Below are 21,616 nucleotides of genomic sequence, written 5' to 3'. Positions count from 1 at the left end.
GAGCCTTACTGTTGACTTTGGATTTACATCCTGCAGAGTAGACAAAACTTCTTATCAGCTAGAAAATGATGAATTTAGATTTTTGCTTTTATCCATCAGCATGGAAATTTGACCCAAAGTATATTTCCCAAAGAGCCAGCCACTGTACTTTTTGTAATAAGCATGTCTGTAAGCTTGTTTTATAAAATGTATAAAGAAGCATAGATGATTTACTTTTTGCTCATTCATTTTGTAGATAATTGCAGTATGATCCACTATGATCTTCCTTATCGGTGGCAGATTTTCACCAACAAAGGCTGGAAGGATCTTCCCAGAAGAGAGGAAATTGAAAAGGCTTACTGTGACCCAAATATTACCAGGTAGAAGATGAAATTATGCTCTTCGTTTAATAAAAATAATAATCTTAGTGGGTATTTGCTTTTCCCTGATGGGATTGGAGCCCTGGGTTCTTTTCTCTAGAAAAAGTGGAGGTGAGCTAATGCCAGGGGCCTCTGCAAGGAGAAGATAATTTGCAAGATGGCGGCTTCAGGATTCAAGCATGCAAAGCGGGTGGGGCTTCAGTGATAATGCCACACCTCTCCCCCTGCAGATTTTTACAGGTGCCCAAAGGGCAGCTTCCAGTTCAGTGGTTCTGGGTTTCAACTCACCAAATTTGCTGTTTTGTTACAAGAAAGATGAGTTGCGTAACTTTAAAGAAATGTTACTTACGGAAACAAGCAGATTTCTAGCTGTGTGTTAACCAAGAAGGCCATTCAAGTAAAAATCTCATCATGTTACTCCAGGATCCAGAGGATGAAAGCTAGTAGCAAAAAAACTTGGTTTCAAAGAAACCTTAATCTATAAGTGCTTTAGTTTCCCATCTTTTTTGGAATCTTGTAAATAATCCTGAGGTGCTTAAGTTGTCCAACTCTCTAAATCAGAGGTGGGTATTCAGCAGGTTCTGACCAGTTCTGGAGAACCGGTAGCAGAGATTTTGATTAGACTGGAGAACCGGCAAATACTACCTGTGACTGGCTATTCTCCATCTCTTCTCAGCCTCCCATTGAGTCCCAGCTGATCGGCTGGGTCTTTGGTTGCCCTGCACAGGAGAACGGAGCTGGAAAGTGGGTTAGTGGGCTGGGTAAAACCAGCCAACTATGGCTTGTCAGGGCACGGGAGGGGAGAGAAAACTAGCCTGATTTAGCAGAGTGGATAAACTCAGCCGAAGTCTTTCTCCTTCACAGTTTTCCAGCTCTAGAGCTAGATTTTGTGACCATGACTTCTGTCATGGTTCCAATTCGGCGCCTGTCCACTGTGTCATCCGTCACCAAAGACCCTAAGTTTGTCATGACAACCAAGTGGCTGTGGTACTGGAAGAATGACCTGGGCCAATGGATCGAATATGGGAAACAGGTCAGTAGAGGACTGCAGCACCTCTAGTCCGTAGAAGTGCTTTGTTAGCTGGTGCCAGTCCTAGGAGAATTCTCAGCCGACAAAAGAGAACATTTGTAGCAATCAAGGAGTGCTCTCTGAGCTTGGTAATTTTTATGCAGATGTTTCATTACCCAAACTAGGATAATGTTACCTACCGTGTTTCTCACATAATAAGGCCGGGCCTTATTTTTTTTTGACCCCCGAAAAAATGGCTAGGACGTCTTTTCGGGTGACTTAATTTCCCCCCTTGCATCCTCGGGTGGGCGGGCGGCGACAGCTTGGATGTTCGGGAGACCTTCCGCCACCGTTAATTCCCCTTCTCCCTTGCTGCCGTGGCGTTACAGCAACGCCGCGGTGTTTGGCGCAGCCACGTGCAGCCAGTCAGGGCTCCTCCTGCAACCGGAGCCCTGAGGAGACATTGGCTTCAGGCGCTCCTGTGGCCGCCTTCCCTTTGCCTTCGATGGTAAAGTGAATTATTTTAAAAACCTCCGCTCATCCTATCAGGCCTGCGAGCTGAGCAGAGCCGGGAAAGCAAGCCGGGGTGTTTCCTGGTTCTGCCCAGCCCGTGCGGCTCTGCCACGGCCTGGCGGGATGAGCGGAGGTTTTTAAAATAATTCACTTTACCTTCTACAAGGCAAAGGGAAGGCGGCCACAGGAGCGCCTGAAGCAAAGCATACCAACAACAAAAGGCAAATCCTCAAGGTGGGCTGGAGGGAGGTGGCTACATGCCCCCGGGCTGCTTCAATGCAAGGTCCTGACTTGCAGCATCCTGCCGTTGCCGCCGCGTCCTCCCTCTCCGACTGCAAAACTCGTGTGCTTCGCCAAACGCTCCGAGCGAGGCGAGCTCTTTCATACATAGAGAGAGAGGGAAAGACGCCGGCGTGCTCCGAGAGGCTGGCTCTTTTCTCTAGCCGAGGCTGACAGGAAGTGCCTCCAGGGCCGTGGCAGGCAAGCGCGGGTGTTTCCTGGTTCTCCCCAGCGCGCGGCTCTGCCACGGCCCTGGCGGGATGAGCGGAGGGCCGGCGGGAGGCACTCGTTGCCTTGGTGACAAGGCTGGCAAGCTGAGGTGGCCGCACCAGAGAGCGTCACTGCCGACCCTGTCGTGAGGATAAAGGAGCGGGATAGAGATTCAGTCAGAATCGGCTAGAGAAAAGGGGTCGGCAGTGACGCTCTCTGGTGCGGCCACCTCAGCTTGCCAGCCTTGCCCGCTATGACAGGGGTCCCCAACCGCGGTCCGCGGACCGTGCCGGGCCAGCGGAACAAGCCTTACCGGGCCGCTGGTTGCTGGGCGCCGCCATCTTTTTTGGTAAAAAAGCAATTTTCATCAAAAAGATGGCGGCGCCAAGCAGGTGAGCTTTTCGGGTAGAAAGCCATTTCTACCCGAAAAAGCTCACCAGAAAGTGCTAGCGCCGCCATTTTTGACGAAAAATCACTTCCGTGACGTCACCGAAGTGATTTTTCGTCAAAAGATGGCGGCGCCCAGCTGACGCCCGAACCGGGCCGCGGCGCCCAGCTGACGCCGGAACCGGGCGCGGCGTCGAAAGGTTGGGGATCCCTGCGCTATGAGGCGATACTGTGACAGCCGGTGCTGCCGCACTCCTTCTCTTTCCTCGCCTCTCCTCCCTTCGCCGGCAGGAGTGTGCGCGCCTGCTGCCACTGCCGCCGCTCCTGAGGCCATCTGGGGCGGGCAGGTGGGAAAGCAAGCAAGGTGGCTGCGCTGTCTTCTTTTTCCCTCAGCGAAGCGCCGCCAGCTTGCCGCCGCCACCGCCACCTGCGATGGGCGAGGAGGCGGCGGAGGCACCGAAATGTCACCAAGGCAACGAGTGCCTCCCCGCTGGGCCCTCCGCTCATCCCGCCAGGGCCGTGGCAGAGCCACGCGCGCTGGGGAGAACCAGGAAACACCCGCGCTTGCCTGCCACGGCCCTGGAGGCACTTCCTGTCAGCCTCGGCTAGAGAAAAGAGCCAGCCTCTCGGAGCACGCCGGCGTCTTTCCCTCTCTCTCTATGTATGAAAGAGCTCGCCTCGCTCGGAGCGTTGGCGAAGCACCACGAGTTTTGCAGTCGGAGAGGGAGGACGCGGCGGCAACGGCAGGATGCTGCAAGTCAGGACCTTGCATTGAAGCAGCCAGCGGGAGCACGTAGCCACCTCCCTCCAGCCCACCTTGAGGATTTGCCTTTTGTTGTTGGTATACTTGGCTTCAGGCGCTCCTGTGGCCGCCTTCCCTTTGCCTTAGAAGGTAAAGTGAATTATTTTAAAAACCTCCGCTCATCCCGCCAGGGCCGTGGCAGAGCCGTACGGGCTGGGCAGAACCAGGAAACACCCCGGCTTGCTTTCCCGGCTCTGCTCAGCTCGCACGGCCCTGATAGGATGAGCGGAGGTTTTTAAAATAATTCACCTTTACCATCGAAGGCAAAGGGAAGGCGACAGGAGCGCCTGAAGCTCAAATGTCTCCTCAGGGCTCCGGTTGCAGGAGGAGCCCTGACTGGCTGCACGTGGCTGCGCCAAACACCGCGGCGTTGCTGCTGCCACGGCAGCAAGGAGAAGAAATTAACGGTGGCAGAAGGTCTCCGATATGAAGTGCTCCACCAACGCAGGCAGCACCATATCCGGGCATGCAACAAAGTACTTCCAAACGGCAAGCCCCCCGCCATTCCCCCCATTTCGCATGTTTAATATGGGCCTTAATTTGGGGGAGGGGCTTAATTTGATTTTATGCCAATAAATCATGCTGGGCTTCCTATTGGTGGAGGCCGTATTGTTGGAGAAACACGGTAGTTTGGGTAATGAAACATCTGCATAAAAACAACCAAGGTCAGAAAACACCATGATAATGTTCAGAGTTTTTGGAGTGTAAATTCAGTGCCAGAAAAGTAAACACAGATGGCTGAGGCTTCATTTAACTTCTTTATAAACGCATAAAGTAAATTTTACAATACCAGTTGTAGATTTCTCCAACATGGAGCAAACTCAAACAGAAGCAGACATGTTACAGGTTCAGAGCAGAACAGCAACTCAGGAGCTCAGAAACAGACATCAGTTTCACTTTAGTTCAGAAGGCAAGCAAACAAGTTAGTTTCATTTTCAGTAGACAGACTCAGAGCTTAACCTAGCTTCCGAGCTTAATATAGAGCCACGCTAGGCTACTTCTGGTTTGAGTTTCCAAACAGTCCTCATTGGCTGACTTTGTTACTATGCTCTATTCCAGTTCATGAATACTCTGACCGATGATGATATCCATTCTCAGCCTCTGCTGAGGAAAATGGGAAGCTTTCAAAGTGTATCAGACCAAGAGCAGACAGACATTTCAGCATTGACTCTTAAGTATGGCATTGAGAAAGAAGCCCAGACAATTCACAAAACACCTTGGCTTAAAGTATTCACCAAGACATGAGTGTTACTGTCTAGTTTTCAAGATTCCATAACTAACCTCTTTTTCTCCAACGTTAGTAATTAACTATGGTGATTCTGTGTCAGTCTTGCCTCCTTAGTTGTTGGATTGGACACAATATTAGGAAAGGAGAAGCAATGATTTAGGGTTAAGGTTTAGAGGTTATGTGATGGATTTCTCTTTCCCTCCCCTTCCCTTTCAGAGGTTGGTAGTTTCCATGTTCCTTGTGCGGTTTCAGGAGGAGGAAAGAATGTGTGAGAAAGTTTACTAGCAACATGGTATTTTCTTACATTGCATGTGAATTATGGGTGAGACCAGTGCTTTTCAAACTTGGCAACTTTAAAGTTGGGTGGACTTCAACTCCCAGAATTCCCCATCCAACCCAGCCACCCCATGCTGGCTGGGGAATTCTGGGAGTTGAAATCCACCCATCTTAAAGTTGCCAAGTTTGAAAAACACTGATAGAGAATAATTAACACTAGATGCTAGCAGTGGAGCTAAAACTGGTTTGCCTTGAAGAAGACAACGAGCATAAACATAACAGAAAAAGTGAAGCTGATGGTAGAACAGAATTTTGATAAGGCCTTATTATCATGTCAGTGGATTTCTTTGGTGTTTTAAAGAATACCTGTTCTAAATACAGGTAGTCCTTGACTTATGATCTTGATTACAACCAGAATTTCAGTCGATAAGTCATCGTGTGACTGGACCTGATTTTATGACCACTTTTACTGTGCTCACTAAGCAAATCACTTGGTCATGAAATAAATACAGTTTCCCCAGTTGGGAAGATCACAAATTGTGATCACATAACTTACAAGATGCTGCCACCTTATTTAATGGGAGCTGGTTGCCATGCACTGGAATTGCAATTGTGGGAGGGTGGTATGGTACGATGGTCATAACTTTGCAGACAGATTATAAGTCACTTTTTCCAAGGCTGTAACTTCAAGCCATTATTAAATGAACAATCATAAGTTCAGGACTATCTCATGTTGTCAACGCAGAATATATTCTTGCCTAAGTATTTCATTCAAGAATGTGCTTGAAGAGGGAAGCACCCTCTAACAATAAGAATAGAATTCTTTTTTGGCCAAGTGTGATTGGACACACAAGGAATTTGTCTTGGTGCAAATGCTCTCAGTGTACATAAAAGAAAAGATACATTCGTCAAGAGTCAAGAATCATAAGGTGCAACACTTAATAATAGTCATAGGGTACAATAAGCAATCAAATCATACTAGGAAACAATAAAAATCATAAGGATACAAGCGACAAAGTTACAGTCATACAGTCACAAGTGGGAGGAGATGGGTGATAAGGAGTGATGAGAAGATTAATAGTAATAGTAGTGCAGACTTTGTAAATAGTTGGACAGTGTTGAGAGAATTATTTGTTTAGCAGAGTGATGGCATGCGGGGAAAAACTGTCCAAAAAATGACATATAATACTTCATTTCTATAGGACAAGCAATTCCAGCCTGCCAGTCTAACTTCAGATGACCTGGAAAATCTTTTCCTAGCAGATCCAAATGGAAATATCCAATTTGAAGCTGGCTCTCAGAAATATTTGCTGAGCTTTAAAAGTAAGGAATCCCACTTCAACAGATTGAGGGTACCGTCTGTTCAAAATATCCCCATGTCTGGTTCCCTCAACACGATCTTGACATTAAGTGGAAATTGTTTTTGTAAGTTGGCTTATGCACAGAGGATTTTTTTAATTATTATTATGGTTGCTACTCTGCTCTGAAATTCCCACTGAATAAAACGAGCAATTGAGTTTTGACCTCGGAGCTATAATTTGTTTAGTGCGTCCTGGGGCACCCCTGTTTTCTGATGATTTTTGTTGGCCAAGTGGGAAGAGCCAGAATTACTGGCCCCTTTTTTTTTTGGCATATTGAAGAGGGAGATGAAGACTAAAACCACTCCAGTTTGTGGAGATGAAATGAGGGCCTTTAATCCTCTAACATTTAGGTTGTCTTCCAAAAGAAGAAAGTTCCGGAGGTTAAAAATGGGGCTTTGGAATTTGCGAGTTTTTGCAGGGGCCAAGGTGCTACTCCAGCTTTTGAGATATACCGTATTTTTCAGACCATAAATGCACTGGACCAGTTGGTTTAGAGGAGGAAAACAAGAAAAAAATAGTTTTTTGCTTCTAGGCGTCCCATTTGTGCCCTCCCCAGCATCCAGAAGCACTCTGCAGGCCAAAAACGGGCCTGGTTTTGGCCTCCACAGGCCCCATTTTTGGCCTCCCTGATGTCAGGGAGGCCAAAAACAGGACCTCTGGAGGAGGCCAAAAACAAGACCTGTGGAGGCCTCTGGAAGCCAAAAATGGGACCTATGGAAGCCAAAAACGGGACCTGTGGAGGCCTCTGGAGGCCAAAAATGGGACCTGTGGGGGCCTCTGGAAGCCAAAAATGGGACCTATGGAAGCCAAAAACGGGACCTGTGGAGGCCTCTGGAGGCCAAAAATGGGACCTGTGGAGGCCTCTGGAAGCCAAAAATGGGACCTATGGAAGCCAAAAACGGGACCTGTGGAAGCCTCTGGAGGCCGAAAATGAGACCTGTGGAAATGCTTCTGGAGGCCGGGGAGGGCAAAAACAGGACACACGGAAGCTTTGGGAGGGCAAAAATGAGCCCGTATTGGCTCTATAAGATGCACAGACATTTCCACCGACTTATAGTCCAAAGAATACAGTAGTTCGAATCTGATATGGGGATAAAAGCATCACTCCCATTTTTTTTCTGCATCTTTTCTCTAGGCATAGTCTGTGACTTTTGGATTTTTTCTTTCTTTCAACCTAAAAGCATTCTATCCTCTTTCTCAAGAAATGATCCAGACAAATGTGAACTATCCTACCCAACGGGAGGTCCGGAGACGTCCCAAGTTTGTTTCCGCTGAAGATGTCAAGACAAAGAAAGGGTAAAGTAGTGGGCTGTGGGAGTCTCCGAATGTAATTAAGACCCCTTGCGTCAGTTTGATTTGAATTCTTTATTGTCATTGTATATACACAGTATGCATACAGCGAAATTCACATAACACCCAGAGACCAGGCTCAACATGCACACACACATGACAATCCCCAAACACCTCCCCACCGCCAAAATTCCCCGCCCCCTAAAAACACACAAGCATCCACCACAACAGACCAAGTAATACTGTCCAACAGCTCACTGATGGTGGTCCTTAAGTTCATTGTTAAATGCAATTATAGCTCTGGGATAAAAACTGTTCAGAAAATGTGAGGTCTGAGTTTTAATTGTTCTGTATCTTCTGCCAGAAGGCAACAGTCCACAAAGATTGTGAGCAGGATGGGAAGAGTCTCTGAGAATGTTGTGAAACTTCCTCAAACAGCAAGATGCGGTCCAGGGCTGGTAGCTGGAGCCCCATGATATTCTTTTGTTTTAGTTTGCTTTGTTCCTTCTTTTTCTAATTTCTTGAAAAGGAGCTGTGTTTGAAGACAGGTAGAATCCTGCTGCAACATTTTTTTTCCATTTTGGAGAGTTCGTGTTTTTTTTTTTATTGTTCCTTTTGCTTTTTCCCAGAGTGGTTCTTGTAGTTGGAACTAGATGGAGCAGATTAACCATTGTCCCTCCACTTTTTCTTTTGCATTTACCCAGACACGCAGCAGCAGCAACAACAACTCCTACACCCACAGCATCTCCCGTATCAATTCCAACTTACCCTCCAAACTGGGATAATACAGCTCTACCTGCTATTGGATACGCGGTAATTGATTTCTTGATGTTGTTTGCCTCTTTTTTCTTGTATATTTCTAACTGCCCTATTCCCTATTTTATAGAAAGCTTATATTCCATTGTAATGCAGTGCTAGAGAAAAGTTATCACCTGAATATAATCTAATATTCTAAGTGAATTGTTGAAAAATAGTATGTAGGTGCCTGAAAAGCATATGTTGTCTTTAGGCTTGCATTAAAATATCCAGAAGTACATTAGAATATGTAAGTTTGAATTGTAAAATAAATTTATTTCTCTCACAACCTGTTGTTACAAGGCTGATTGGTGGAAGTTCTAGTTGGGGTGGGTGGGGGAGGAGGTGCTTATTTATAGCTTCATTACTCCTATGGTCTTTCGTGATTTCCATAAAAAGCCAAACCGTAAGGAAGAGAAGTGTAGCAATCTGAGGAGAAAATATAATATAATGCCATTGTTCATCGTGGGGGTTGATGCTCTGTAGTCTTTCCAAATCCGATGTGAACTCAAATTTATAAGGGTTCCAAGTATTCCAATTTGGGAATTTAAATTGAATAAATCATTCCCTTTCTTTCTGGAGTCATGACAAAGAATGTCTTCAACACTTTGTAATATCTTTGGTTTTAGGCCATTGAACTCAACAAAGGTTCTCCGGAGTTCTTGAAAATTGAGAATCTCTTTCAGCTGACGATGAAAAACTATAAAATTCACAAAATAGAACGAATTCAGAACCCATCTCTTTGGCAAGTCTACCAATGGTTTGTATTTTATTTTATTATTATATCATTGCTATCAATGTTACAAGAAGCCGAGCATCATGACTTCTTAAGGTAGTCACTTTATTACCTCCACTGAATTACCCAGGACATTTCAGTCGACCCTCAAAATTTATTAGATGCATATCTTATAGAAGTGGTGTGGTGGCCTAGAGGTGGAGCTGTCACTTCACAGTCAGGAGGCTTTGAGTTTGACCCTAGGTAGAGAGAGATATTTCTCTCTCTGGGCATGTTGAGATAATATCTGCTGAATATAACTCCACATTGGTGACAGGAAAGGCATCCAGCCAGTAAACACTCTGCTCCATTCAGTTGCCCAGACTCCACCCCACAAGGGATTGTGGGTTGGTTAAAAGAGGATGATATCTTTAATTTTTATACCTCTATAGCAGTGTTTCTGAAGCTTGGCCACTTTCAGAATGGTAAACATGCTGGCTGGGGAATTCTGGGAGTTGAAGTGCACGCATCTCAAAGTGGCCCTGCTTGAGTAACATTGCCCTATAGACAATGAAGTTTCTTAGTAATTAATTTAATAAAAAAATGAGAATGTGGAGTCCACAAAACATTGTCATAATTAGCTGCAGAACAAGGGAATGCCAACCTGATCCTTCTCCAGATAATCTCCAAAAAAGCTCAATTTTAAACACTGTTTGGAATACCATCAAGCTACATGCCTGCCTGATTTCTGTCTTTCCTATGATCAGAAGCAAATCCCTGTGAAGGTAAGGGGGGGGGACTTCTGCTTAAAGAGGGGTTGGACTAGACGACCTTTCAGGGTCTCTTCCAACACATACAAGCACAATTTCTTAGACTGAGGGGTAAAATAAATTATAGACAAACTAGCAAAAGTATATCATCTTGATTATGGGATTATTATCAACTTCATTAGAGCAGTGGTGGTATTCTACTGGTTCGGCCCCGGTTTGGGCAAACCGATAGTAAAAAATGCTACCATTTGGCTGAACCAGTAGTAAAAAAACAGCTACCAGTTTGGCTGAACCGGTGTTTCTTTTTTTTTTCCTTCTTTTTTTCCTCCCGACGATCAGCTGTTCCAATGATCAGCTGTGCCGGGATTCCCCTCACTGTCTTCCTGCTTCACCCAAGAGGCTTCCCTGAGGCCCAGGAGGCAAAAAGGGGCAGGGTGTGTGTGTGTGTGTGTGTGTGTGTGTATGTCCTGCCCCCCCTGTGTGCTCTGTTTTTTGCCGCCTGGGCAAAGCAGTAAGACAGCGAGCCCTGGCACCAGGTGATCATCGGAACAGCTGATCGTCGGGAGGGGAAAAAGAAGAAGCCACACCTACCCAGTCACATGGCCATGCCCACCTAGCCACACCCACAGAACCAGTAGTAAAAATATTTGCATCCCACCCCTGCAGTAGAGTTTCTGGCCTTAACAGAGGGCAGAAATGCCTGATGATCTTTCAGAATCCAGAATCTGTTGTGGTTAGTCATGTCCGACCCATCGCAACCCCATGGACAAGCTTCCTCCAGGCCTTCCTGTCCTCTATCATCTTCTGGAGTCCATTTAAGATGGGTAGGGTCTCCTCCCCCCTCAAAAAAGAATGCAGATGTCAGTAACACCCCCAACAGAATCAAAGCTCCGAATTCAAATCTCTGAATTAAAAGTGAGCACAGGTAGTCTTTGATTTGCAACAGTTCATTTAATAACCATCCAAAGTTACGTAGGATTGAAAAAAATGACTTATGGCCTTACAACCATTGGCAAGTATCCCTGTGGTCTTGTGATCATAATTCAGGAGCTTGGCCACTGGTTCACATTTATGACGGTTGCAGCATTCCTGGGGTCATGCGAGACCTTCCTGTGACCTTCTGACAAAGGCAAAGTCAATTGGGGAGCCAGATTCACTCCACAACCGCGTGACTATCATATTTTCAGCGATTCACTTGTGGCAAGAAAAGTCATCAAATGGGGGTACTCAACCAATGCCTGACTTAACAGCAGAAACGTTAGGCTTGATTGTGGTTAAATCGAGGACTCCCTGTTATACAACAACATAAATGGTATTGATGAACCCATTTGTGCAAGACAGCAGTACAAAATATTTGTGGCATGGAGATTTGACATGGTGTGGAATTGGAACTGGGTTGGAATAAGAGCTCCTTCATTCAGAGAAAAGAGGAGATACTAAGAAAGGAGAAGCTATTTTCTGTCAACTTGGACAGTGAGGAGGTTGGGGAGGAACATAGGCCAGTCCTGGAGTCTGGGGAAGGCTCTAACGAGGGCTCTGCATCAGAGATGGGGCCAGGGCCGTCCGACAGTTATCAGCTGCCTTTGGAGTCAGAGATCAGTGGGGCAGAAGAACAGCTGGAGCCTGTTCTGTGTGCACATGTGCAGAGCTGCCAGGAGAAGAGAACAGCTAAGGAACAAGGGTCGACTTGGGAGTAAAGCCACAGGTGGACAGTGAATGGCCCCTCCCATAGGGAATAAAAGAGGAGCAAAGGGGGAGTGGGGTTTCGCAGGAGACAATTAGTTCATTTGGGTGAAGATCTGTTCCTGCATTCTTGCCAAGTATTGTCTGCTACAGTGTGGCGTCTGAAAGATATTGGCCTGGCAACTCTCCAAGCCTGATAAGTTGGGAAATCTCTGTAAAGACTGTTGGCCGGTACTTTGCTGGAGAGGAATTCACTGTGAACTAAATAAAAGGGATTTCTTGGGATGAGGAGTTGGCTTCTGCTTTGGGGGAAGCCTAGGTCAGAACATTTTGTCTTGCTTGTAGCTCAGTGGTAGAAGAATGTGGTTCTCATCGGACACGATCCATCCTTCTATCGTCCCAGAAAGTTTGCCTTCCTAAGTGCCCCCTTTTTCTCTGTGGTGCTGAACTGAGCAGCCAGCCGGCCCCTATGGAGGAACGTAGTTGCCTTCAGCCTCAGCGGTGGGTAGAACAAGATAAACCTTCCCTTTGTTCCAGGCAAAAGGAGCAGATGAAGAAGAAGAAAGGGGGACAGAAAATTGACGAAAGGCTCCTCTTCCATGGCACAAGCTCCCCTAGCTTGAAAGCCATCTGCACCGACAACTTTGACTGGAGACTCTGTGGCACAAATGGGACCGTTTACGGGAAAGGTACGTCACTTTTAAGGTGCTTGGAACCAAAACAGGAAGGAGTTTTGTTCCCAGGGAAGACCGATCATGCTGAGCGGCTCTTCCTTTTGACCCACTAGGGGGCAGCATTTCCCTGACTTTGCCTGGAAGCTTCTCCGAAGCTTAGGAAGATCTGGTTGGTACTTGGAACAAGAGGCTGTGGGAAACGTTAGGGTGGTTGGCCTGGTTTGGAGATTAGGGGGTTAAAAAAATGAGCAAAAGTTGCTGAGGAAACTATGTGGAGATGTCCCTAAAGTCATTAGGAACCCAGGAGTCATCAGGAACCACTCACAAGTTTTTCTCCCCACACTATTGCCTACGTTCGTGATGGCGAACCCGTGGCACGCAAAGCCATTTGTACTGGCACGCAAGCCGCAGGCAAACTTACCTCACTGCTCATTCACGCCCCTCACAGCTTGGAAAAAGCCTCTGCAAGGCTTTTCAGGACGAATAATAGGCCCGTTTCATCACTTCCTGTAATACTGCAGAGGCTTTTTCCAAGCCTCTGGGAGGCTGAAAAAGGCCTCAAACCAGCCGAAAAATCAGCTGTGAGGCACAGTGCAGGTAAGGCGGGTGGGGTGGGGATTGCGCACGGTATGCGCAGGGGGCGTGGGGGGGCACGCATTGCATTCTGGGTGCTGGCACATGCGTGCGCTCTGGCGCACATGCAGTTTTTGGCACAGGAGACCGAAAAGTTAACCACCACTGGCCTATGCTATGATTTGTGGCTGAGATATTTTCCATCTAAGAAAGGATTCAGTGTTCTCTGACCTTGGCTGATAAAGGATATCTGGGAAGAGGAGTGTGTTGCTGTTGCCTTCCTCCCTTGTGAATTTTATTCCTCTGGGAATAAAGAGAAGAGGAGGGACTAGGGAAGAAGAAAACAACAACCACACTGTCCTTCCTGGTTTTCTTCATCAGCAGAGGAAATGATGGCAAATTAGAACCACAAGTCTGTCAGAGAAACAACAGACCCTAATCATGTCCTCTGTTATCAAAGTAATAACACAACTGCCATAAGAGGAGCTGCTGCGTGTGAGAATATCATTCAGAGAAGCACAAACACACTGCAGCTACCCAGAATATCAGAAAAAGGAAGCAGACTATCTACACAACTTTATTCCAACAAAACGGATGCCAAGCAACTTTATCCAAAAGCCCATGGCTTCTCAGCCCACTGCAGCGCAATCAACATAAATTATAAGAAATACAATACTCCCATATGTCAAACTAGCTTGATACCCCTGCTTCACTATGAAACTATGTGGTCGGGCTTAGTTTTTTGGGAGGAAAATAAGAATCTTTCGAAACCGGAAGCTCCGTGACATCCCAGCAACTTGGTGAAAGTGATGAGTAGGGGTAGTACATGGGCTAGGAGCAGAGCCCAGCCATGTACTCTGTGTGTGTGTGTGCGCGCACGCACGCGTGTGCATGCGTGTGTGAGAAGGCCACGGGGTTTGGTTAGAGCAGGGGTGTTAAACTTGATTTCATTTGAGGGCCGCATCAGGGTTGTGTTTGACCTCGGGGGAGCCGGGGTGGTGGTGGCATGGCCAGCTCGACGTCACTCAACGAGGCTCTGTTTCCAGCCACGACGGCTTCCTGCAGCCCTGTGCTAGTGAAAACTGAGCCCTTGAGTGCGGCATGCGGCTCCTGCCTTACATGTGGCCCTCCAGAGCTCCGTTTTCACTGGAAGAGGTACCACAGGCCGGTCCTTCACTGTTTCCAGGGCAGGCCTGCAGGCCGGATCTAAGCACTGGGGGCTGGATCCGGCCCCCAGGCCTTGAGTTTGACACCCCTAGGTTAGAGTCAAGGAATTGCTCTGTCTGCATGAAGCAATTTGAATGTTTCCCCCCCACCCCCTGTGCTCCTTTCCAGGAAGCTACTTTGCCAGAGATGCCAGTTATTCAGACCACTACAGTCAGGCTAAGGAGGATGAGAAGGCGATGTTTTTAGCTCAAGTTCTAGTGGGAGAATTTGCGGTGGGGCGTCAGGTCTACACCCGCCCACCTGCAAAATTGGCCGACGTGCTCAACTCTTACGACAGCTGTGTGGATAACACAATAAACCCGTCTATCTTTGTCATTTTTGAGAAGCATCAGGCTTATCCTGCGTATCTTATCTTTTACAGGGAAGAAAAGAAATGCATTTTATCTTAAAAAAATGCTTTTACATTACCATAATCTTCTTAGTAGTTTAAACGCCTTAAAGGCCTTTTTTTCAAATCAGTCCAATTTTATGGAGGCAATAGGTACCTTCAGAGGAGTATGAAAGGCTGAACCGCTATTGTTGATGGAATGGAAACCCGACTCTTATTTTTAATCACAAAAGATGTTTTAAGAAAGAATACCGGAAATTTTCTACAAATAATAATAATTAGGGTTTTTAATCCGTTTTTACTAACTTTGTTTCTTAGTAAACAAAGTTTTTGTCCTCCTTCAGCCTTTAGTTTTTAATATATGACGTTTATTATGGATGGGTGTTTAATCCATCAATAAGGTTGGACAAATTATATTCTTTTGTCGACCTAGACGGATGCAAATTGTTATTATTGAAGACATACAGTGAGCGATTATCAAAAGAAACTCCTGTTTGCTCTGCGTACAAGTGTAAGTTCGCATCACCTATAAGATCTAACGGTTTGAAAATATACCTGTGGTTCTGGATCCATGATTAAAGTTCTTCGTTTTCTATTTCAACTAACATAATCATGTTTCTGTACCTATCTTCCTCCTCCTCTTGTTGTATTCTCTTTTAATGATTTAATGTAACACTTTCTGGCATCCAATTTCAACATTCGTATTTTCAGTTTAGCAAGCATGTGATCCTCACTTTTTCATTTTAGACCAGATTAGTATTACATTTCCTTGTTTTGTATATTTGCCTGTTGATTATACAACATGAATATTTGGGGAAAATGCGATGCTGATTTTTGCAGTTTGGCTTGAAAAATGTCATTGTGGTAATAGAAGCGCTAGGATTGGGGTTGGCGTTAGACCCTAGCTATCAAGAAACGTCTAGTTGTGCCTTATAAAGAAAACCTCTGTTATTTTATAAAGATAATCCTTGACATATGACTGTTTCTGTTCAGTGACTGTTCAAACTCATAATGGTCCTTGAGACTTAAGAGCCACACCTGAAGTTAACAGCTGTTAACATGATTTGAATTTGGAGATTTGGCAGCCCACTCAAAATTATGCCTAAAGGGGCACTTTAACGCCCTCCCCTGCCTCTCTCCTCCATTTATATGCCCTTCTTTGCACTCCACCACCCTAGCTGAACTCAATCTTGCACCTACTGCTGAGGGGGGCTGGGCCTGACTACTGAGCTGGACTTTAGGGCCGCGGAAAGAAAAATATAAACGCCAAAAGCAGTCGAACAACAGCATACCAAACTAGGCACTGCTCTTGCGTTTTTTCCTTTCTCACACCTGGCAGCCGAGCACGCCTCATAGTGGGAGTAAGAAAATGGCGGAGTGCAGGTGGCAGGGTCTTGGAGTATAAGATGGCAAGGGGGGCTGGGATTGGGCTGAGATGGCCGTGGCTTCCGGTGGTATTGCCAACAGTCCCTGAATGGTTCAGTTCTAGAACTGCCCGGCACCCCACAAGGCAGAGTGCAAAAGGATGGAAGAGAGATGATAGGAGCTGGAGACAAGCCCTTACCAAGGTTCAGTGCTATGTGGCTTGGATTGGTGTGGGTACTCACTTAAGGACCGCAACGGAGAGCCGGGATTGCTGTTGTAACTCGGTCACATAATTTACAATCACGTCGCTTGGCAACAGAAATTCCACTTCCTGATGTCCTAAGTTGCGAACTTCTGTAGTGATTTTTGTACTTCCCTGCTTAAAGTGTTTCCAGAATAAAACAGTTTAATTTTAACAAGTGTGTCATCTTTTTTTTTAATGCTCCTCACCTGTAAATTGTGTACATTTGGGCAATTTGCAGATGGTGCAATGGTCACTGGCCTCATTTCGAGATGGTGATGAGGTTGCATGTAGACAGGAGGTTGAACAACTGGCCTTGTGGTGCAGTTGTAACTTGATGACGAATAGGCTTAAAAAACTAAGAGATCAGTGGATTTTAGGAGAAGCCCTTCTATTTTACTACCTCTGGCCATGTTCAACAGCACAGTAGCAGCAATGGAATCCTTCAAATGTGTGGGTTCTAGAATCTCCCAAGGACGCAAAACGGATACCTAACATTAGAACCATTATTAAAAAGGCACAGCAAAGAATATTCTTCCGGTGTCAACTCAGAAAATTTAGACTGCCCCCAGGAGCTGTTGATACAGTTCTACACAGGAATTATTGAGTCTATCATTTGTACCTGTACAACTCTCCGTTTTGATACAGCAACCAAACGGGGACAGGTGCAGACTCCCAACGGATAGGTAAGATTGTAGAAAGTGTCATTGCAATCACCTTGCTTTCCATTGAGGACCTGTATACTGCACAGTCAGGGCTGGGAAAATATCTGCAGACCTCTCACATCCTGGATATAGTGTTTTGGGTTCTCCCCATGGGATGGCGCTACAAGGCATTGCAGGCCAAAGCAACTAGATACAGGGACAGTTGTTTCCTTTCCCTCATGCCATCACTCTGCCGGACACACAATTCTCACAGGGCTGTCTAATGTCTACACAAGTTGTTTCCCCATGTAGCATGGCATTATTTATTTATCCTTATCCTTACTCCTCCCTCTTATTGTTAGAATAGAATTGAATTATTGGCCAAGTGTGATTGGACACACAAGGAATTTGTCTTGGTGCAAATGCTCTCAGTGTACATAAAAGATACATTCGTCAAGAGTAAAGAATCATAAGGTACAACACTTAATGATAGTCATAGGGTACAATAAGCAATCAAATCATACTAGAAAACAATCTATAAATCGTAAGGATACAAGCAACAAAGTTACAGTCATACAGTCACAACTGGGAGGGGATGGGTGATCAGGAGTGATGAGAAGTTTAATAGTAATAGTAGTGCAGACTTTGTAAATAGTTGGACAGTGTTGAGGGAATTATTTGTTTAGCAGAGTGATGGCATTCGGGGAAAAACTGTCCTGTCTAGTTGTTCTGGTGTAAAGTGCCCTATAGCGTTGTTTTGAGGGTAGGAGTTGAAACAGTTCATGTCCGGGATGTGAGAGGTCTAATTATTTTATGATTATCATTCTGTTGCTTTGCATGTACACTGAGCTGCACCTTGGAGACAAATTCCTGATGTGTCTAATCCCACTTGGCCAAATAAAAATATTCCATTCCATTCCATTCCATGCATTGTCAATCTAAAAAAAGACATCACTTTTCAGTTATCTGCAGCAGGTAGGGTTTCCCTGGCAGGGCGAGGGAAGAAGTAGTGTGAGTGGGGTGTTTCCTGCTTTCATTTCCAGTCACAGATTCCCAGTTGAGGATTCTTGATTATTTGTATGATCAATGATAAAAGGCTGAGTTATTTACCCACCTTTTAAGTGATGTTTTGCATGAAGAAACTAGGCAAGGTTTTGATCTTGACTGCAGCCATCATGACTTTTTGGGATCCTCCCACCCTGCCTGAAGAACATTTCTATGGATGCTCTATTTGTTTCCCTGCTGGTTGCAATGTGAACGTGGCTTTACAGGCGGCTGTTAAGTTGGGTTGACAAAATCAGAAACAAGGAGTTGATAAGCCGCCTGGGAAAACCAAGGGAAATCATCAAAACCATTTAAAAAAAAGCAAAAGTTAGAATATTTCAGACATGTGATGCGACACCCAGAAAAATACGTCCTACTTCACTTAATCCTCCAAGGAAAGACTGAAGGCAAACAGGGTCCAGGCAAAAGAATAACATCATGGCTTCAACATCTAAGGGACCGGTTTGGACAAAACAGCACTTTTTCGTGTGGCTGTTGATAAAAATAGGATCACCAACATGATTGTCAACGTCCAATGACGATGTTGTGGTTAGCTTGCTGCAGGTGCGGACAGCTGAGGAGAGCGAGGACTCGAAGGGCCAGAACTATTAGGGAGCGGACTGCTGCCTTCAGAGATTGTGGGGGCTGGCAGCAGTGATGAGGAGGTTCCCGAGAAGCCTGTGCCAAGTGCGCATGCGCGCAAGATTGCTTGGAGGAAAGAGCAGTTACAACAGCACTGGCGACTCAGGAGTAAGGCTGCAAAGTAATGGCCCCTCCTTCAAGAAGATAAAAGCCAACTGTGAAACGAACATACTTTGCAGAAGGCAAAGACGTTTTGAAATCCCAGCCTCGTGGATATTCCAGTATCCTGAGTTTGTATTTGAAAAATTTTATTTTGCAAATTATTTGTCTGTTATCTTTTGGCAAGTCTTGCACAGTTTGGCAAGACTTGTGTTTATCACAGCTAATTATTTTGTAAAAGCATTACAAGATTTCTGCTCTTTTTGGATTGTGTTTGATTTGTTGGAAAAGGGCGTGGGTCAGAACAGACAGATAGGGCACAAGAAGAAGAAAGTGGTTGCAAACTTTTGTCAGTAGCGCACCTGAGCTGAAGACCATGGAAAAAGGTGGTTTAGTATGACAGGCTGATAAACGTGTATGTGGGTGCAGTCAGATGCATCTTAGAAAGTGGGTTGCGCAGATGGAGAGATTATACTGTTCTGCATGTCTGCCTAAGGAGCTTATAAATCCAATACGTACATAAATACATAGCAGAAAAAAATGTTTTATGACTGCACTCCTTTATGCATTTCCTTTTGCTTGGAGTTACAACAGCAATGAAAAAAGGTGACTGCAACCTTTCTTCAAAATTAATGACTGTTATGTCACACCCACCCACACTATCGCCCAATTGCAATTGGGACACACAGCCACCAATTCACATTTTATGACCTGTTGCAACATCCTGCAGTCATGGGGTCTTGATTTGCAACTTTCCCAGTTGGCTTCTGAACAAGCGAAGTCAACGAGGGAAGGCGGTTTCGTTTAACGACCATGGGATTTGCTTAACAACTGGTGCTTCACCTGACAGAGTAAAAATGGCCGTAAAGTCAGGTCTAGTGATATAATGCCTTACTTAGTGATTGCATCACTTAATGACCAGATCTTCAGTCCCAGGTGTGATGGCAAGTCAAGGGCTGCCTGGACCCTATTTGGGGGATAGTTGGAAATGTTCAACAGGCTCCATAGACCCTTAGATTGTGTACATGGTATATTTCAAAATGCAGCAGAAAAGCTTTGGATAGTGCTGCTTATTGACACTTTCATGATATAAAATATTTCTGTGCTTGTAAACATGTTTGAAATCCAGATACAACAGTGGTGGGACTCATCTCCGGGGGGGATGAGTCTGCCTACTGAGATGAAGTTGCTTTCATGGTGTGGAGACAATAACTTGGTCCTCAACACCAATAAGACCAAGGAGCTTAGAGTGGATTATAGAAGGAACAGATCAGACATCCAGCCCTTGCTTATCCATGGAGACCGAGTGGAGCAAGTGGCCAGTTTTAAGTTTCTGGGTGTTACCCTAAAAGAGGACCTGACCTGTGGGTGCTCACATTGCAGCCCTGGTCAAAAGGGACCAGCAGAGATTATACTACCTGAGACTTCTCAGAAAACAACAACTGAATGAAAAACTCCTGGTGACCTTCTACCGCTGCACCAGAGAGAGCATTTTAACTTACTGCACCTCTGTATGGTTTGCCAATTGCACAGTGGCAGATAGGACAGCACTCCAGAGGGTTAATGTCATTGCCCAGAAGATCATGGGTTGCCCTCTCCCCTCTTTGGAAGAGCTTTATAGCTCCCGCTGCCTTAAGAAAGCTCAAAACATTCTTATCAAAGATCCATCTCATCCTGGGAACCCTTTTTTTGAACTATTACCATTTGGCAGACAGTACAGGATAATAAAAACATGGACAAATAGGCTGAAAAACAGCTTCTATCCCAGGACAGTAGCTCTTTTGAATTCTGCTGTAGAGTGCAGTGTTGGTGTGGTGTCGGGGATTTTCGGTTCAATGTGTGGAGTGTGAAGGAAGTGTGTTTATTTTCATGGTCATGATTGTGCACTGAAGATGGCGTTTGATTTCCTTGTGCGAGGTGCAATGACAATAAAGTAAACTAAACTAAAACTTAACATTAAAAGAAAAGGCAATCTATAAATTTGTACTTTCTGAATAACCAAATGTTTATTTGATATCCCTGCAGCCCAAAAGCTTTTAATTGAGCCCCATTTTGCAAACTGGCATTGCCAGGGGACCATAAGCAGATGCCTTCTATATCTGGTTGCCTTGCCTTTTGTTTCTGTAGAGATGCATGGAAGCAACTAGCCTTCAATAAACTAATCAGGACAAGATCAAGATGGGTTAAAATTAAGCCAGGGTAAATCTTCCAGGTACTGTTTTCTGAAGGACGCATAAATTCTTTGGATTCATGCAAGTCTGGACTACAACGATCTCCTTGACTTGAAATTTCTTGATGATGTTGGGTTTATTCCAGAGCATGAAGAGCTACTGATTTCCGCATCAGTCGTTCAGTTAATGGAGAGTTTGGCCTGAATTCATCACGTTCTATAAGGAGGCATCTAAGGAACAAAGGGACAATGCTCTTAAAACATGAAACAGAAGAACTCTTTAAATAGCAATAGCACTTAGACTTATATACTGCTTTACAGTGTTTTACAGCAGGGGTCTCCAACCTTGGGCACTTTAAGCCTGGAGGACTTCAACTCCCAGAATTCCACAGCCAGCAAAGGTTGGAGACCCCTGTTTTACAGCCCTCGCTAAGCAGTTTACAGACTCAGCATATTCCCCTAACAATCTGGGTCCTCATTTTACCAACCTCGGAAGGATGAAAGGCTGAGTCGACCTTGAGCCGATGAGAATCGAACTGCTGGCAGTCGGCAGAATTAGCCTGCAATGCTGCATTCTAACCACAGCCTCACCATTGGCTCTAAAACCCTTAAAACCCAAAGCGCATCATTAGATTCCCCCCGAATAAGACCTGGAACGGCCATGTGAAAAAAAGTACAACTTTCTTTGCGGACATCAAAGGTAGGCATAGAATCACGCTTGGAAGGAAACTCATGGCTCATCTAGTCCAAAGTTGCTCAACTTTAAATGGGTGGACTTCAAATCCCAGAATTCTGCAGCTGAAATACATACAAGTGTGCTCCAGTTGCAACCATTTGTTTAAGAACCATTCAACGTTACAATGGCACTGCAAAAAGTGACTTATCACTAATTCTCACACTGGTGACCACTGAAACATCCACACCAGTGGTGG

General features: G+C 45.3%; 2 protein-coding genes across 2 annotated transcripts in view; one reads left to right on the top strand and one right to left on the bottom strand.

The window, feature by feature from the left end:
* LOC113419719 (protein mono-ADP-ribosyltransferase PARP12-like) overlaps positions 1 to 16,260 on the top strand; it is a 32,079-nt gene extending 15,819 nt beyond the window's left edge. Inside the window, exons 6-13 of the mRNA XM_026679258.2 lie at positions 236 to 359; positions 1,224 to 1,392; positions 6,266 to 6,386; positions 7,627 to 7,720; positions 8,419 to 8,527; positions 9,139 to 9,269; positions 12,215 to 12,366; positions 14,260 to 16,260. Of these exons, the coding sequence (XP_026535043.2) occupies positions 236 to 359; positions 1,224 to 1,392; positions 6,266 to 6,386; positions 7,627 to 7,720; positions 8,419 to 8,527; positions 9,139 to 9,269; positions 12,215 to 12,366; positions 14,260 to 14,540 (1,181 nt within the window). The 3' untranslated portion in view covers positions 14,541 to 16,260. The remainder of the gene's footprint in view (positions 1 to 235; positions 360 to 1,223; positions 1,393 to 6,265; positions 6,387 to 7,626; positions 7,721 to 8,418; positions 8,528 to 9,138; positions 9,270 to 12,214; positions 12,367 to 14,259) is intronic.
* A 4,234-nt stretch (positions 16,261 to 20,494) lies between these two features.
* Positions 20,495 to 21,616, bottom strand: part of TTC38 (tetratricopeptide repeat domain 38) — a 33,417-nt gene continuing 32,295 nt past the window's right edge. Inside the window, exon 14 of the mRNA XM_026679257.2 lies at positions 20,495 to 20,915. Within this exon, the coding sequence (XP_026535042.1) occupies positions 20,822 to 20,915 (94 nt within the window). The 3' untranslated portion in view covers positions 20,495 to 20,821. The remainder of the gene's footprint in view (positions 20,916 to 21,616) is intronic.

This window comes from Notechis scutatus, chromosome 6 (genome assembly GCF_049901735.1).
Source record: "Notechis scutatus isolate UNSWTSFEM ecotype Mainland chromosome 6, rNotScu1.2, whole genome shotgun sequence".
Classification (NCBI taxonomy): Eukaryota; Metazoa; Chordata; class Lepidosauria; order Squamata; family Elapidae; genus Notechis; species Notechis scutatus.
This window is presented reverse-complemented; position numbering and strand designations above follow the sequence as displayed.